General features: G+C 40.5%; 1 protein-coding gene across 1 annotated transcript in view; it reads left to right on the top strand.

Annotated features, from left to right (window-relative positions):
- SETDB2 (SET domain bifurcated histone lysine methyltransferase 2) overlaps positions 1-18,998 on the top strand; it is a 1,110,478-nt gene that overhangs the window by 1,038,534 nt on the left and 52,946 nt on the right. Inside the window, exons 35-37 of the mRNA XM_069203525.1 lie at positions 2,914-2,961; positions 4,637-4,672; positions 12,876-12,966. Of these exons, the coding sequence (XP_069059626.1) occupies positions 2,914-2,961; positions 4,637-4,672; positions 12,876-12,966 (175 nt within the window). The remainder of the gene's footprint in view (positions 1-2,913; positions 2,962-4,636; positions 4,673-12,875; positions 12,967-18,998) is intronic.

Genomic DNA, 18,998 nt, shown 5'->3' with positions numbered 1-18,998 from the left:
CACGTACAAGGCCATACACAACGCAGGACCAGCCTACCTGAACTACCGTGTCTCCTTCCACACCCCTGCCAGATCCCTCGACTCCTCCCAGTTGGCCATGGCCACCATCCCCCGCATTCGTAAAACCATCGCCGGAGGACAATCCTTCACATCACAGCAAAGAGCTGGAACAACCTCCCCCTGCACCTTAGACAAAGCCCATCGCTCACCATCCTCAGGAAGAACCTCAAGATGTGGCTCTTCGGATGAGGCACCTCCTTCCCCCCTCCCCAACCACCTCCAGCGCCTTGAGACTCTCACAGGTGAGTAGCCGTGCTTTACAAAAACTGACTGATTGATTGATTCAGGAAACCCATCTTACAAAAGATTTTAATCATGCCTTGCGCTATCCTCTTGGCGGTAGTTTCTCTCAGGGGAGCTGCTTCCGGATAACGTGTGACATAGTCTACTAAGACTAACATATACTTATGTCCTTTGCTAGAATTAATCAGTGGAACAACCAGGTCTAACTCTACTTTTCCAGAGGATTTTCCAATAAAAGGCATTTTCTATAGGGGAATCTTAGAAGGTTTGTAGGGGTTTTCCGTTGACATACATTCATTATTTTTTTTTTACTTGGGCTAGGAAGCCAGGCCAATAGAATTGAGCTATTTTTACTTGGTTTGTCTTTTTGGCCCCAAAGTGCCCCACCAGGAGATGGGAATGGGCAAAAAATAATATGTGATCTCGGAAACAATTAGGAACTATTATTTGGGGTTATTCATTCTCTTTTCTTATCCAGAATAATAGTCCGTCTCTGATCTGAAATGAAGGATATACCTGAGGTCACATTCCTTCCTCATGTCTGGCTCTTTGACATGCATATTAAAGGGTGGATCATTCAAATGAGCCGCTCTGAATTTGTGATCTAATTCCCATGGCTCATGCACTACTAAGGCATTTTGGGATTGCCCTTCTCTCTTTTGTTCTCACCTCTGTTCTCGCCTCGGTTTCTTAGTTCTGGTGCACTTAGGTAAATATGGTTTGTTTAAGTTCTCATGTGCAAAAGGAGCCTCATGCAACCATGCCTGGTCTGCTCATATAGTTTCTTCGAGGAGGGTAAGGAAATAAGGATTGTCTGTATCTAAGATGACATCTTCAGAGAGGTTACAGAGAACCCCAATGTCTACTGATGTTTCTTGGCCGTTTATCTTCACCATGATTCGGGCACGGGGGATAGACCTGCTGATCTCCGTGAACATATCTAATGCAGACTAGTTTATTAGGGATGATCTGCTAGGGTAAAATTAAATCATCTTTGATTACGGACTATCTACGCCCTGAATCTAAGAAATTGATGACCCGTTTCTCATTGATTTGTACACTCACCTAATAACCAGGTCCCATTTCTTGAGTAAAGTGTATAGATTGGGGTGCAGAGTTTATCTACATGAGTTCCTGTTCTGGATTCTCATTTTTACAGAGCATGGCAGTGTGATCCCATTCTACGCATTCATAACATTGGGGTCCAGGGGAATGTGCAGTTTCTCACTTGATTGATCGTGTGTTCGGTGAATCTTGATGAAGTTTCAGAGGTTTCTTTGAGACCTTCCCACCTAACACACATTTAGATAATTTTTCGGGTTCAGGGTAGTTCTTGGTGGGTTTTCCTCATGAAAAGGTTAGCCTTTTCGGCGGTATGCTCCAAAGAGAGATTCAGATGTTGCTTTAACTACTGTTAGGTTGGTGCTTGTAAGGCCTCAAGATATTGCTCTTAGTAGATCTTAGACATAATTTCACCCTTAGTTGCCTCTTGGGGTTTCAGCCACCAGTCATCTTCATCCTTCATTTTAAAGAAGGTCATGGTGGTATCACTGGGTAATCTCTGGTTTTTCTGGAATCAAATCTGATGTGTTTCTTCATCAGCCCCAAGCCGCTCAAGTATAATAATCTTAATGTCCATATAGAGCATATCCTCACTGACATTGGCAGCTTGGTATGCAGCCTATGCTTCTCTCTCTAATAAGGGGGCCTGGTAATGGGGCCATCTCTCAACCACTGCTTAATTTGTGCTTGTTATTTCCAATGTGGAGGACCAGCACTTATTTTTTAGAGCCAGCACTTATTTTTCTGCCTCAAGCATTTACTACGAGCAAAAGACACATATGGGAAAGACAGAGAAAGACAAAAATGAAAAAGCGTCACAATCGGAGAAAGCAGAAAGCTACGAGAGTGAGCTAAGGGGTAGGGAGTGGCTTTAAATGGATTGAAGAGGCCCGAGATGGCTTCAGGATAACGCTGCCTCAGTATTCCGTGCTCGCACATTTAATCAAAGCAGCCATGTGTTTAAGAGGAGGGCTTTGGGCACCTGCACGTTTTTATTTTCAAATTAAGTATTGCTCTCAACAGGCCACATACTAGCTCACATAAACCTCTTGAAATTTAGGGGCAAACCCTCCGGATCTTCACCAGGAATTAGTTTTTGTAAGGAAACAACCAATCCTTTACTCTGTGCAATCCTGGTGACAAGTTGTAGTTGCCCCTCCAACACGTTTTGCAGCTGTTCTGCTAGAGTTTTCATGGAGACTCTAAAGATACTATGTTCAGTTTCAGTGGTTTTATTATATATATTGCTCTAGGGCCCACTCTAATATTTATTGTCCTTGGGCCAGTTGATTAATAAAGTTCTCCATCTTGTAGCAGATGTAAAAGTATCCTACGTCAGACACCACATGTTCAGGAAGGCATGGAACAGAAGGAGACGGGAAAAAATCTGCTTTGTCGGGGTGATATTCCTAAGAAAAAATGTATTTCTGTAATCTCTTTCAGCAGTAACAGTAAGTCTCTTTCCTTTTGTTAGGATTCTCTCAGATTTTTAAGATGACGTCCCGTTATTCCTCTTTCACACACTCTTCTTCTCTTTTGTCTTGTCAGGAAGATGTATTCTGTCCGGAGCCCCTCATAATGGAAAGGAAAGTACAGGTAAGTATTATATTCTGGTGTGATTTACTACCTTTTCTTTCTCCTATAGAAACTCTCTCAGTGCCCTCTCTTTCCCTCGTATTCTGTTTGGTTATTATGCTTGTCCCTGACTCTGTTAGGTCAGTTTTTCTGTTTTACAGTGAAGAAGAGAAATTCCCCAATGGGATCAAAAAAACTATACAACACACAATACACTGTCTCAATACCTCCAATGATCATTGGATTGAATAAAGAGGATGAGGACGAAGCTCCATGACTCGGATCTAAAGACCGGGAGCCCATTTAATAATATAGGGCCCTTCGTGATTGAATAAATTAATTTGAAAAATAAGTGGACTTTTTGAAGTTATCCGTTTGGTGGACTGTCGTGAAACTAAAGACAATGTGTGTATAAACATATGGATCTGGGATGACTGGTTAATTGATGCCTATTTGATTTATGGTATATGCAGGTTTGAAAGATATATGTGGGGAGTATATCTCAATGTTCTGAAGAAGGTGGTAGAAGGACTTTTGAAAGACCACCGAAACGAATCAACGCAAATTGGATTGCTGTACCCATTGGAACGGGCCTAAAATTGAACAGGGACTGTGGCCAGAAATCAATAGGCCTATATATACCAAGATTGGGACAGCTCATATATAATAGACTAGAGTGGATGTCTTTTGTTTTGTCTCCCTTATGCCTGATTTTTATATGTGATAGTTTTATCATTGTTTCTGGTTTGTAAAGGGTGGTTTTACTTTGTAATTTTATGAGTTTGTACTAATTAAAAAAAAAATTTTTTTATTGATTCCTTTATTTAGATTGATCATCGGAGGTATTGAGTGGTTGAGACAGTGTATTGTGTGTTGTATAGTTTATTTGATCCCATTGAGGAATTTCTCTTCTTCACTGTGTCACGGTGCCCTGTCCTATTCGGGTGATAGGTTTAGGAGGGCCCTCTCTCCCTTCTCTTGAATCTTGAGTACAACCTGTTTTTCTGTTTTTCCATTATCTCTTTCCCTTTACAGGTTTCTCCTTTTCTTTGCACAATATGGATTCCACAGTAACTCGGCCTGATACTCAAGGGGAAGAATTAAAAAGAACTTGTCCAACCAGTGGCCAAACAAATCAAACAACAACAAAAAAACGAAATTCCTCAGCTCAAGTAATCCTGACTGGGACCATCTTAGTTTCGCATAAAGGCTTTAGTCTTCTTAGCACTCTTAGAATTATTTGTTTGTTTGGGGTTGGTTCGCTATTTCCTTTATTCCCCAATTCCCCTATTTTAAATTTTGCAACTACTGTGCCCCCCCGCCCTCCACCTTTGCACCCTCTCGTGCACCTGGGCTAACCACTCTCCACCAGGAACTTGGCAGGACCGAGGGCTGCGCCAGTGGGATCTCTCCCGTGAAGCCCCTTTGGCATGCGCAGCACTCTCTAGTTCATCTCTCTATCACCTTGTCCACACTGGAGCTTTTCCATAGGGCCGGAACGGCAGCATCTCCCTCGTGTCTTCTGGAATCTTTGCTCCTCCTGGCCCCTTCTCCGTTCTTAGTCTTTCCTCTTGTCCACGGTCTCCAGCTTCCGCCTTTGGGAATCAGAGTCTGTTCTTTGTGTCTGTGCTTTTTATAGTTTCCTGACTGTGTCCTTACGTTATTTTAGCTAATCAATCTCCTGTTTGTTTTTCAGGTCGCAAACCTGACTCAGACCATTGTGGATGATCAGGTAAGTGTTTGTCAGTTATTTGTTCCTGTGGTGCTACAGTGGGATCCTCACGTAGTACACTGACACTATAAAGTAGGTTTAACAAGGCCTGTATAGAGAAAGAAAAGAGCAGTGTGGGACAGCGTAACTTTATGCTGACAGGTTTCCGTGTTTGACCTACATATGTTTCTCGGTTAAATTCTTGTATCAAGTATGGGCCTGCAAGGGTGAGGTTGTCAGATGCGCTGATTAATGCTCTTAGTATGTCACAAACCACACACGGTAACCCAGAAGAAAACCCAAAGGGGGCTGGGTAAAGACTTGTTTCAAAACTATATTGCTATAAGTGATTAATGCTCTTAGAGCAGCATTGTGTAAACTTTTTTTAACCAGCACTGAAAAAAAGACGAAAAGCTGTGTCAACCATCGATTTAACTTTATTTGGTTAGGGAAGATATTCTTCAAATAAATTCAGTACTGTGAATTACAGGAATATTTCGCAGTTAAGGCCTCTGAAAGTTCATACTTTCTGTAGTAAAGGCATCTTTGTAATAACTATGGCGCTGTCTGACAAACCTACTTTGCTGCTTCATAGAAAGTGTTGCACTGATCGGTAAAAATTTGGCATGAAATTTAAACTTTACTCAAAAAACATACTTTTGATGATTTGGTGTAAATTCATTCAGCTGTTTTCAAGTTAGCATTTAAGGAGTGGCTTGGGTTGAGCATGAAGAGGTTAACCTTCAGGAAAATTAAGCTATCTGGACCGTTGGTACCCTGCAGTATGTAGTAAGTACTCTAACTATGGGATGAAGATAAGTACTGGTTTATTAGTAGAGACTACACGGTTGTGGAGCAGCACAGTCAGCAAACATCCAGAGCATCTTCACTTCTTACAATAACTGTCCAACACTTCCAATATCAACATTCTAAGAATGCTCCTACTCACAGCCCAGCACTAGAATGTATTACATCGTCTCAGTAATCATTACAGTACTACACATCTTCCCTTCTTCAAACAAAAAAAAAAATAATAATAATAATTCACTTAATATAACATCAACAGACCAGAGAAAAATATAGCCATAAATAAATACAAAAATGTTTATAAATATGTAGCAACATATACTAGCGGAAACTATTAACGATTTCTCCTCGGAATTGCTATGTTTCTTAAGCTCTGCCTCCTTTTCCTATTATTATTCCTCTCACCTTCATCATTTTCTTCACTGGGTCATTTCACACAAACTTGTTTGATTTCTGGATCACCAGCTTGACAGCAACTTTTTACCTTTACAACTTTAGCAAGATTCCACCAATGACCTCCTCCAACTTGGACAACATTGCTAAGAGTTTTTGTTCTTCCCCTTCTTTACATATATTGTTGACCTAATACAAACTAGATTTCCAAATTGTAAAGGGGTTAGTATGACACCCTTTTTGATGTCATACCATTGCTTTTGTTTTTGTTGAATTTGATTCATGTTTTCTCTTACCACCTGCATCAAACTTGTCACATCAGAATTCTGTTTAACCACTTTGCCATCCACGCTGGTCTAAAGCTTGTGTTTTCCATTCTTCCCCTTAATAACTCAAAAGGAGAGACTTTTGTAGATGACTGAGGTGTAGTTCTGTAAAACAAAATCATACTATGTAATTACTTCTCTATATCATGTTGTCCATTTTTGGCCCACTTTATACACTCACCAACAATCGGATTCATCCTCTCCACCAAACCATTGGTTTGTGGATGATAAAGAGAACTCTTCACATGTTTAATGAAATAAGATTCCACAAATATTTCAAAATCATGGCTTACAAATTGCGTGCCATTATCTGAAATGAGAGTCTCTGGGAAACCTTCTCTCATAAAAATTTTCTTAAGGAAATCAACTACTACTCTAGTGGTAGGTTCCTTAACTGTTTTAACCTCAGGCCATTTAGACGCATAATCCATCAACACCAAAATGTATTTATTACCACAAGATAACGCATCATAAGGTCCCATAATGTAAATCCCTAATCTTTCCCATGACCTGTCTGGACACGCAATGGGCGTAAGAAGAGGTGCGACCACTTTCAAACTTTTATCAGCCGATCCACAAACACAACAATTGCCAATTGCCTCCTCCACCTCCACATCCATTCTTGGCCACCAAAATGTTTCACGAATATGAAGTTTGGTAAGGGACATACCCAAATGGCTCTCACGTGCTTCTTCGATAGAAATGTCACTACTTACTTTACAGTAAGGCTGCAACAATGAAGACAGCATTTTCTAATGGGACCACCCATTTCTAACAGTTTAGTAAACTTGTTGCAAAATATCATCATCTTTCATAGCAAGCATTGAATCATTCTCCGTGCATGTCCTCATATCAGGTATGTTCAAAGCTCCTACCATGCAATCTTCACAATCTTCTTCCACCAGATCAGGAAATTCTACTTCCTCATCTTCTTTCTTTTGTGGAAAATGTGACAAATAGTCAGCTCTTCCATTCTTTCCTCCTGTAACATAGTCAGTATCAAACTTATACTGTAAACGTTTTTAGACTAATCTCAGAAATCTGGGGGTACAGCACTTATTCACTCCACTGCCCAGTATACTGACTAAGGGTTTATGATCAGTTAACAACTTGAAACACCTTCCCCAAATATATGATCTAAACTTTTCAATGGCTCAAACACACATTAATAGTTCCTTCTTGATAACAGTATACTGAAGTTCCTCATCTCTGAGCACTCTAGATGCAAAAGCCACTGTATTTTCAGAGCCATCAACTTCTTGTGTTCACATAGCTCCTAGACCTACTCGACTGGCATCAAAGGTAATACAGCATGACTGTTTGGGGTCAAACGTTTTGAGAGCTCCACTCTGACTTAGCATCACTTTAATGTCTTCAAATGCTTTCATACACTTGTTCCCCCACACAAACTTTACTCCCTTATTTAACAAATAGCTAATAGGATTCACCTTGGTAGCAAAGTCTGGAATGTATCTAGAGTAAAACTCACATAAACCAAGTAAAGATTTAACCCCTGTCTTATCTGTAGGAGGAGGAGCCATGGTGGTTGCATCAAATAAACCTAGTCTCGGTTTAATTCCTTCCACTGCAATCACGTGTCCTCAGTACTCAACTTCTGTGCACCCAAACTTACACTTTTCTGTCTTCAGCACCACTCCTTGTTTTTGAAAAATACTTAATACTTTTTGGAAAATTGCTTCATGAGCTTCTTCATTGTCAGCAAAGATCAGAGCATCATCCTGAAACACAAGTGTTCCATCAATCTCTTTAAGCAAATTATACATGACTCTTTGAAATACTGAAGCTGCGGAGGCCAAGCTGAAAGGCATGCGCCAATATTGAAAAGTTCCTGTATGTGAAATGAACGCAGTGAAATAACGTGAATCAGGATGAAGTTCGTCCTGATGTTCAGCACTGGCCAGATCGAGGTTAGAAAGTATTTTGGCACTCCTTAGACATGCAAAAAGATCACTGATCTTTAGTAGTTGGTGTGAGTCTACCCAAATTACTTTGTTTGAGGACCTAAGATCAAAACATACCCTTAATTGTCTATCCCTTTCGCGAGCTACAACCAAAGGTGACAGCCATAATGAGGACTCAATGGGCTCAATAATGCCATTGTCGCACAACTTAATAAATTCCTTTTCTAAGTCTTCCCTAATACTGAAAGGAATACTTATGAGTTTGTGTTTGGTGGGAACAGCCCCTTCTTTGATTTTAATGCTATGTTTGAACCCAAAAATTTTACCTAAATGATTTGTGATCACAGAAGGAAACCTGACCTTCCATTTTCGACTTTCCCCCTCACAATCCACTACTAGAACCTGTTCTTTAGCTCCAGGTTTCAATACCATGCCAAATAAACCCTGCTGAAACCACCCCAGGATGTCAACTCCTTTGACAGCAACATATATATTTACCTTTAAATTCTAGATCATCCTCAATGTAACCCAAAGTTCAATTCTTCGACCTTCATATGAGACAGGAGAACGATCAAGTGGCGTCAAATGTCTATCACCCCATGTTTCATTGAATAAAGATTGTGTGATCATAGTGATTCTAGAACCAGAATCAACTAGACACTTCCCCTCTTTGCATGTGGAGCGTTACCACACTGAAAGCACAAATTTGTATTGTTGAACCCCGAGTTAAAGCTCTTGTTTGGACTTTCACCCTTCTGCACAGGTTTGGTGATAGCAGCTACTTTCAGCATTTAAATTGGGTTATCACTAAGCTCCATTAAGGAGACTTGTGAAAAAATCAATGCTTTTTGCTACCTTGATAGTCTCTTCAAGAGGTGGATTACTCATGGCTAATAATGTTTGCCTAATTAGCATGCCTTTACATTTACACACAAACTGATCTATAATAAGTTGGTCTGTGAAATTTTCAAATACACAAACGGAAGCAAGTCTATGTAGTACTGAAATGTATGACTCCACATCCTGTCCTTCATTTTGTTTTCTTTTAAACAATTTGTTAAACAATTTGTCTCAAGACTGTAAGACTGGGTTGCTTCTCAAACCTATTGGGGCCAAAGCCTGTGCACAGCTGGGGCTGCAGGGTAGTCCCTGAGGCAATCCTGCCATATGCAGCAGTGGTTAGGCAAAGAGTATGGTTGCAGGCTTGCTGCCCTTGTCTTACAGCACACATGCACAAACATTAGATAATGACATACATGATACCATTTGAGGTGTCTTCATTGATCTTTTCAATGATGTCATTTAACATGTTATGAGTGATGGAATATGTGAGGTTGTTAGAAATACATAGAGTGCATGTCAGTTGACTATAACTTGCAAATTTTAGTGAGTTTTAGGTTTTTAAATGTTAGTTCTTATCTTATTCCATCACCTAACTAATATGTTACTTTAACCAGTTTTTTTCTGTGAAAATTATATATACACACACAAAGGTGACTGCGTTCTGATTATGCCGGTGTACTTTATTAGCAAAAGAGATGATAAATATCATTGATCTGAAGAAAGTCAAGAATTTATACCTCAATTAAGGTAACAAAGTCATATATTTAGAAGTTTTGGTAAAATTATATTATTTCTTCAGGTAGAATCCAAATGAGGCTTTAAAAGAACATGCACAACTTTTTCATTAAACAAGACTAATATCTATCCCCCCAGTACTACACAAAAGGCTTCAAATCTGCAAAATAGTGTTACCATAATATGCGCTAAACACATCTTATGCAATCATTCTCAAAAATAGCTCTGAATTAACGTGACACAAGGGAAGAAGGCAGATTCAGGGTAGGGACTGTCAAAATTCAGGACAAAGGGTCAAAATTCAGGCCAAAATTTCAGGGCTAAGGAACAATTTTACAGACACATCTGAGAAGGTTTCACAAATTTAAATTTGATGGTCGATGGAGGTACAAATCAAAATATATTTATGTCCTTCAGTTTGTGTAATACATAGAAGTATTGAGCAGACATGTCCGCTTAGATGGACTCATTTAAATGTGAAAATAATAGCCAACATATACACACCGAGCAGAATTTGGAAGTTGAAGTCACCGACAGTTGTCTCAATTCGGCCTCTGCACCATAAATGATTGTGAAAGTGTACTTACTATCATAATTGGCAGAATTACCAAAATATTTGATCCCAAGAGAAGATGAGTGCCGGAAATTTCAGGTGTTGAGTGTGCTTGATGTGGGAGAGCAATGGCGTTGTGAAAGTGTTAGCTGTCAGGTAGTGTAGGTGTTGTGTGAGTGTATGGAATGCAAGAAAGTGTGGATGTTGTAGCGCAATGGTTTTTTTAAAGTGTTGGGTGCCAGATCTCTCTTATTTGTGAAAGTGTTGGATGTCCAAAAATGCTTTTGCTATTAAGCACTTGTAGTGAGAGAGAACTGAGTGTTACAGTCTTGGGTGTGATAGTGCTCGTCACACGATGCAACATTTACATCTTTTACACCTAGATTGTCTCTCACCACAGCTGCAAAAGCATGCTGCATGTGTGACTGCAGGTTTCATTGTATACTTATGAGTATGCTGGGAGACTTAAACTCCTTGCCCTTTTGCCAAAACACATATATTCACACAATTATGCCAAGCCTGCTCAGGTAAAAGTCTGAAATTCAGTATTCACTTCACCTTATTTTCCAGTCAGCATGTGGGTGTGTCCAAAATCAGGTGTGCACAGAGGACAGTAAGAAGTTAGGGGGTGATGGACAAGAGGGTCTTATTTGCACTTTATTTTTTCAGTTCTGTTATGTTTTTCATAGCGCCTTGTTCACTGGACAGGTATTAGGGCACCTTATATAGAACTTTAGCATTACATTTGACTGTCCCTGCTACTCCTGCCATCTGAGAGTGGGGTTGAAGAGCGTCCTAGTATACAGAGACAGCTAATAAAAGTGTTGAAAAGGCATAGAACAAAAGTGTGTGAAACAGGATAGAGAAAAAGAGGGAAAGAGGAGAGGACAGGGAGTACAAAGACTGAAAAAGAGATAGAAATGATAGTGAGAAAAAAGAAGACAGGGCTATAGATACATTTTTATCTGTGTATGTAAATATATAGCTATATATACAGATAGTGAGAGTAACACAAGAGGTTGGCACCTTCTCTCCAATGAGAATTTAAACCAGCGACCCTCCAGTTACATACACAAACATCTGATAAGGTTAAACAACTAAGCTTTTCTACTATAACACTATCTTCCACACAGATTAATTTAACTTGTATTTATTTTTCATGTAAGGGGCTTGCATTAATATTTAAGAGAAAGGCCAACCTAATAGTTATATAAGACACCACCCCCACCCACCCCCATCTGTATTACACTCATTCAGGATCACAGTTTCCACAATGGTTCTGCAGAAGAATAACCTTTACTATGTGCTGAAGAGCTCCGAGACATCTTGCAGGGGAGCAACTCTAGGTGGTCCTGGTCCCGTTCTTTGTCTAGTGTGAGCAGTGGGCAATGCGTGGGTGGTGAAAGGTGTGACTGGCTGCAGACCTGCCACTGCTCTCAATGATTATCTAAAATTACGGACAAAGGCATCCATAGAAGAGCTAATCACGGACAACAGACTTGAGCCCTAAACAACGGACAGTCCTTGAAATTTAGGGGCGGATGGCCACCCTACTCTCAATATCGCTATTGTTGAGATCAGCAGTAGCATACTGGCTGTTCGCTCAGCGTGCGAAAGGGGTTCTCCGAATGTATAGGGGTGCCTCGTGCAGGAAGGGTGTTCACTGCACACTTGGTAGCGCACAGAGGTTACTATAGTACTCCCTATTGTAGACGAGATTTCCCACAATATTTTGTGGGTTGTTTACAATTCCTTTTGGTATTTCAATTTTTTCTTTCATACTTTTATTTCTTACTTGAATATTTACTATTCCACCATTTCTCAATGGACTGCAGACCAAGTTTTGTGCAATGCTGGGGCTCAGTGGAAACCTGATTGGGAAATACTGAAGTATTCGTTGGTGGACACACACAATTTGCTAATTGAACTTCTTGTCCCATTTGTTAGTTTATATCTGTTTGAGAATCAGGAAGTTCTATAATTATGTTAGACTACATTCTTAGTGTGTACTTTGTGACAGACGTCTCTTGAGACCACATACCCTTCTGGTTTGCTGATAATTAGAAACAATCTGTAAATTAAAAATACTGCCTCTTGTATTTTATGCTGCCTGCCATAATAAAAGTGACTGAAAGAAAGCACGAAAGGGGGCATTTCTGAACGGGAATGTGATGCTTAACCTCCAAGAGTTAAAAATATTTTCATAATTATTTTAATGTTAAACAACAAAAACATAAATGCACAGGCTTTTGTTATCTGTGGGTGCAGCGATATTGGAGATCCATTAAAATCACTTTTTTTGGTCAAATCCTTACAATCATGCTTACTTAATTATTGTGGTATTGAAACCAAATTTTAATCTGTTAATTAAGCCAGCATTGCTTTATGAGGAACTACTTATCCTTATATCTTTTGCCCTCATTTCAATGGTTCTAGTTATTCAGTTCTCAACACACCAGCTTATGTAACTCTTTCTAAACGAATATAAGGTGTTTAGACCTGGGTATTTTTGTCCATTAGTTTTGGACATATTGATCTATTGTAGCCAATGCCAATCATTTATGAACATAAATGATCTGTATATTTAATAATAAAAAGGTTGACTAAATGATCTAATGTTTCTTCTCCTTTTTATTTTTCAATAGGTTAAAGATAGTGGACCACAGTGGATCAAGCTCCTCTCTCAATGTTATGCGCAAATAAAAAATCCCAGTGATGTTAATGGACAAACCAATAGTAAGACAGATTGTTTTTCATTTGTTAATTAGGTATTTATGAAGCATGAACCTAGTTTCAGATGTACGAGGACACCTTACAGTATAACATGCGAGTTCATAAGTAGATATTAATATAAGGTGTTGTGCACAGAGCCTGCTACAGCTTTCCCTTGCTAGGATACAGGATAGGGATGAAGACGAAAAGTAGAATGCCTAGAAAATGTCTGTATGTTGTAGTGAAAGCAGAGGAGACTTGTGGCAAGGCAGAGATCTGAGAAAAAAGTTAAATGTTTGAGCTGGGCATGAATAGGTTGGCTTGAAAGTTCTGTACACCTCTGTTTGAGAGTATTTAATTTCATTTTATAAAAATCCTTTCAGTTATAAAAGATGGGGCAACTTCAAGAAAGATTCTTTTTATGGTAAGCTTCTCGAAGCTTAACACAGTTCTAAAAATCAAACTTGACAAGGCAACCAATATCTGCTATTGTGCAGGTATTTGTTTGTAGTGGATTCCCCTCTGCCTCTGGAGCAGTGGCGGCCGGCAGCTTTAGGAGGGAGGGGGGGCGGGCGGGAAGCACACACACACACAGACACAGACACACACACACACACACATCCATTAACAACACTCATACCATTCAAACATGCATGCACGCACCATTCATTTTAAAATACCACACACACTCATTCTTTCATGCACGCATGCACATCCATTAACACTCATAACATTCAAACATGCATGCATGCACCAAACATTCATTATAAAAGATCACACACACTTATTCTTTCACACACACACGCACGCACATCCATTAACAACACTCAAACATGCACGCGCACACCAAACATTCAATTTAAAACATCACACACATACATACACACACACACTTACCTTCAGCCTCCAGGTCCCAGGAGGGTTGGGACTGCTGCCTTAATGAGGGAAGGCAGCAGTCCCAGCCTCGTCACAGAGTGGGATGGGGTCAGTGAGACTGCTGACCCCACCACACTCTGTGACGAAGTGTCACTGATTGACACTCGCCCTGGGCGCTTCAGGGCTTAAGCCTGAAGCGCCCAGGTCTAGTCTCAATGGGTGACGCTTTCCTCGTCACCCAGGGGAGGGCCTCGAGGCACCTTTGCTGAGCCTAGGAGGTCACACCCATAGGAGCTGTGACCTCCTCAGCCCAGCAAAGTTCAGCTCAGGCAGCCAGGAGTCTACGCAAATCGCGCATGTCTCACTCCTGGCTGCCTGACCTGAACATGGAGAGTGTCTGTCAGGCTGGCCTTTGTCCAGCCTGACAGACACTCTTCATGAGGGGCAAAAGGTGGAGGGGCGTGGCCCCTCCGCCCTAAAGGACGGGCCGCCACTGCTCTGGAGCTGTCAATTTCCGAGATATGAATGTTAACTAGAAAGCTGCCACATTTGGAGGTAAGTTATTAGTCTTCTGGTAGACTTAACAGGATCTTTGGCTCCCTTCTTGTACTCATGTGATTCTTGTTATTGTTCATGAAAAGTGAGGAATCAGTTGTCGCCACCACGGCACCTTCTGGCTGGATGTTATAGATGGCTGAGGGAGCTGCTGTGGTCTGTACCGGCAGCTGAATTTTCTGCCAGATGCTCGCATGTAGTGGTGAGACTGTAAAAGTTTAGACCCAGACTAGTTGGGGAGATTATGAGCCTGAAACCCCATTGGGTTAGGGAGGTGCTGTGTAACTTGGCAGTGTGAGACCGACGGAGGTGGGCTATGCTTACACCATCAGTAGTGATTGAGCTGGTGGTCATCCTTCCAGTTGTGTCCCAAGTCGGATGCAATAGTCTGCCTTGTGTAGGTGGGGTTTCTCCATGTGGATAGAGATATTGAAAGGATCTATGGTCCACACAGTTCCAGGTAAACAGGATATTTTATTATGTTCCAATAATCTTTACAGCTCCTTACTCGCGACCTCCTTCCACTGATCTCAGGCTCCAACTGCCTGCTTGCACACCATCCGTTTTTCCATTCCACATTCCAAAGTTCTCCGCTCGTCGGTTCCATAGCACGAGGAACCAGAGTGGCACGAAGAACTCATACCCAACACATCTCTTCCCTTACAACGATTTCAATAAACAATAGAAAACAAAATAAATTTTAGGAGTAGTTCATAAATTCACAAACATTAACAAAACAATTATACATCAATGAATTTATATTGATATATTCTAACAAGAACATTGTGAAGTTTAATCGTCAAATTTTCTAGGGGGTTTAGCAGTTCTGGACGAACGTCTGAGGGAAAGTACAGGTGAACTGGTGGCCTTCAAAGAATTACAACCAGAAGGCATAATGTAATCATCATATTTCTTAGGTGGTTTGACAGTTCTCTTAGGATGATTGACAGATTTTGTTGCGTTGGGAGACTGAAATGTCAGACGTTCAATGCGCTCACCACCATCACCTCCATAGACACTCTCCGCTGCAGCCGACTTAGTAAGGGATATCTTATCTTTATTCCACCACTTGCCATCATCAAGCCTAACAGCACTGTCACCTACTTGGACTATAATTTTACCGCTGGAGAATTTGGACAGACCAGTCGATCTCGGACACTTCACCCTTACTATATCACCTACCTTCCAATCAAACTTGCGGCGGTGAGTTCCATGAGAACTCTGTACATACTTTTGTTGCGCTACATGACGTTTCTCCATCACACCATCAACTTTGTACCATGGCACACTAAAACGACCCATTCATTCTCTGGTTAACTTTGAGGAAGGAACACGTCCCCGTAGTAAAACAAAAGGAGACACTTGTGTATCAGAATTGTTGGTGGTGCGCACGGCCCACAACAATTAATCCAATTCATTTTTACAGGGCAAACCACTAGCTTTAGACAATTGAATGTTGTCTTTGAGAACTCTGTTAAACCTCTCTACTAATCCATTACTCCTAGGATGGTACAGGGAAGACTTAGAATGTTTGATTCCCAAGAAATTCATAAATTTTGTAAACTGTCCCGAGGTAAATTGAGAACCATTGTCAGTTAAAATTTCATCAGGAATTCCTTCCCTCACAAAAATCCCTTCTAACCATCGGATCATATTATTAGAGTCAGGAACTTTGACAAATTTTACTTCTGGCCATCTACTATAAAAATCTATTAGTACTAATCCGTATTCTTGGAATCCATATGATAAGTTCAAGGGTCCAATTATGTCAATCGCTAACTTGCTCCAGGGTTTATCAGGAACACTAATCGCTTCAATGGGACTCGGAGCTGTGATTTGAGACTTGTCGCTGACTGCACAATAGACACAGTCCCTTACGAAGTGTTCAACACATTTATCCACTCCAGGCCACCAGAATCCTTCTCTGACTCTCCTTTTCATGGCACTCATTCCAATGTGACCCTCATGCGCAAGGCTCAAAACCCTTTTCCTCATACCCTTAGGCACAACTAACAAATTCGACCTATATAATAAACCATTAATAACTGACAACTCGTCAAAAACATGTTTATACTTGTCCTTAAGATCGCCATCCGGAGACCACTGCGATCACCCCATCATGACTCCATGCACTATAGACTTGATGTCTAGATCCTCATCACAAGCCTCCCTCCATTCTAGTTCACTTAATGCTCCATCCAATTGCTCATTTACTACTCAAACAACAATCTCATCATCCTCATCCTTGGACTTGAAATGCCTAGAAGTCTCTGTTAACGAATCAGCGTTCGCCAATCTGGACAAACAGTCAGCTAATATGTTTTTCTTGCCAGGCACATACTCTAACTTGAAGTTGTGTTCATATAATTTGTACTGCCATTTAGCTATTCGTGGAGTGGCCTTCTCCGCACCTTTGGCCGTAAATAGTTGAACTAAAGGCTTATGGTCAGTTCTAACTGTAAACCTTGTGCCCCACACAAATTGTTTGGAGTGGTTAATACCCCACCAGCATGCCAAAGCCTCACGTTCAATCACAGAATACGTAGCTTCGGCTCCTTTCAAACTTGAAGCAAACGCAACAACTTCCTCCCTACCATACCTTTTTTGCAACAACACAGCTCCTAAACCTTTTTGGCTAGCATCAGTCATAATGATTGTATAATCTCTGGTGTCAAAAGGTTTCAAAGGAATAGCTTGGGAAATTTCTTGCTTAATATTTCAAAATTCCCGGTCACAGTCAGCATCCCACAAAAATGTAACGTTCTTTTTAAGTAGCTTCCTCAGATAATACGTCTTTTCTGAACTATTCTGAATCTAGCATAGAATTCTACTAAACCCATGAAGGATCTCAACTGGTCTTTGTTTTCAGGGCAAACGAAATCCTGAATAGCTTTCACCAGACTTACCTTGGGTTTGATGCCATTCGCTGACAACTCAAATCCCAAGTAATTCACCGTGGATACTCCAAAATGACACTTACTTGAGCTGAGAGTTACAACCTTCAGTTTCAATACATCTAGCACCTTGCTCAATCTTTCATTATGTTCACAAGTATCCTTTCCATAAACCAGAATATCATCTTGGAACGCCATCACACCACTTATGCCTTTGAACATGTTTTCCACTGTCCTTTGGAAGACAGCAGAAGCTAACCCAAATGGCATGCGTTTGAATTGGAATAACCCAAAAGGAGTAATGAAGGCGGTGTAATGTCTGGACCTTGGATGAAGATTGATTTGGTGATAAGCAGAAGTCATGTCTAACAGGGAAAACATTTTCCCCCCCTTAACAGAAGATAACATTTCTGAAATGTTGGGTAAGGGGTATTGATCAACCCAAATTTGATCATTAAGATCACGTAAGTCCACAGACATTCTCAACTTCCATTGGCCTTGCGAGCTAAAACGACAGGGGCCACCCAATCTGAGGACTCAATAGGTTCAATTATGTCTTGTTCACATAAGTTGTCTAATTCTTTTTTTAAATCCTCCCTTAAGGTGAAAGGAACTTTCCGTACTTTGTGCACCATTGGCTGGGCATTTTCATTGATCTTGATTTTGTGCGAGAACCCCTTGAATAATCCTACCTTATTATTAAAAATTTCAGGATAGCGTGATTCCCACTCCTCACAAGTTATAGAAGATACAAGCATGAATTCACTCCTCGTTATAACCTGTTCAGGGTTATTCGGGTCCAAAACCAATTCTAACTTACATTGCTCAAACCACCCCAAAAGGCAAGCATTATCCTTAGCTACGTATATGGTGGCAGAAGTTGTGTTGTTCTTAAACTTGAGATCTGCCTGGAACTCACCAATAACATCAATGGATTTCCCACCATAACAAATTGGCTGAATGTATGAATGGTTTAAAGTGAACCCACGACCACTAAACAAATTTTTCCATATAGAATCACTCGAGAGTAAAGAGAGATCCAGAGTCAGCCATCATCTGAACCTGAATTCCATTTACCTTCACCAAACAGAAGGGTCTTCTTGTGCAGTTGTTTACGAGATCATTATTCACTACGAACCCTTCCTCTTCATTACTGCTAGAGGAAGGAGAATCATTAGTGTCAACATTGTTTACTTTGTCGGACTCCTATTTACCCGACTTGTAAGATCTACCTGCTTTACATACTCTTGCAAAATGGCTTTTCTTATAACATTTGGCACAAATTTTGTCAATAGCCGGACAATACTTGGCATTTCCCAAATGTGCAGTACTACCACATCTATAACATTGTAATGACTTAGTAAATTTCATATCAGATTTTCTGACTGTGGATTGTGGTGACAAACCCTTGTTCCCTTTTTTAAGTCTTGCCTTAACTGCAAATACATCAGACCTCGGAGAATGGAGTTTCTTTTCGGAAATAGGCATTTGTTCCATGAAAGACGCTGTGCTTTCGATTCTGGTAGCAATTTCCAATGCTTTCTGTAAGGTTAAATTCTGTGTTGATAAGAGAGCTTCTTGTACCTTCTTATTACTGGTCTTTTCTACAAGTTGGTTCTTGATCATTTCTTCTTCAAATTCCTTATATTCACACAAAACTGCTAATAGTCTCAAAGCACCAACATAGCTAGATGCGGATTCGCCATCAGCTTGAACCCTTTTGTAGAATTG

This window comes from Pleurodeles waltl, chromosome 8 (genome assembly GCF_031143425.1).
Source record: "Pleurodeles waltl isolate 20211129_DDA chromosome 8, aPleWal1.hap1.20221129, whole genome shotgun sequence".
Classification (NCBI taxonomy): Eukaryota; Metazoa; Chordata; class Amphibia; order Caudata; family Salamandridae; genus Pleurodeles; species Pleurodeles waltl.
Note: the sequence above shows the minus strand (reverse complement) of the source record. Positions and strands in the feature narration are given on the sequence as shown.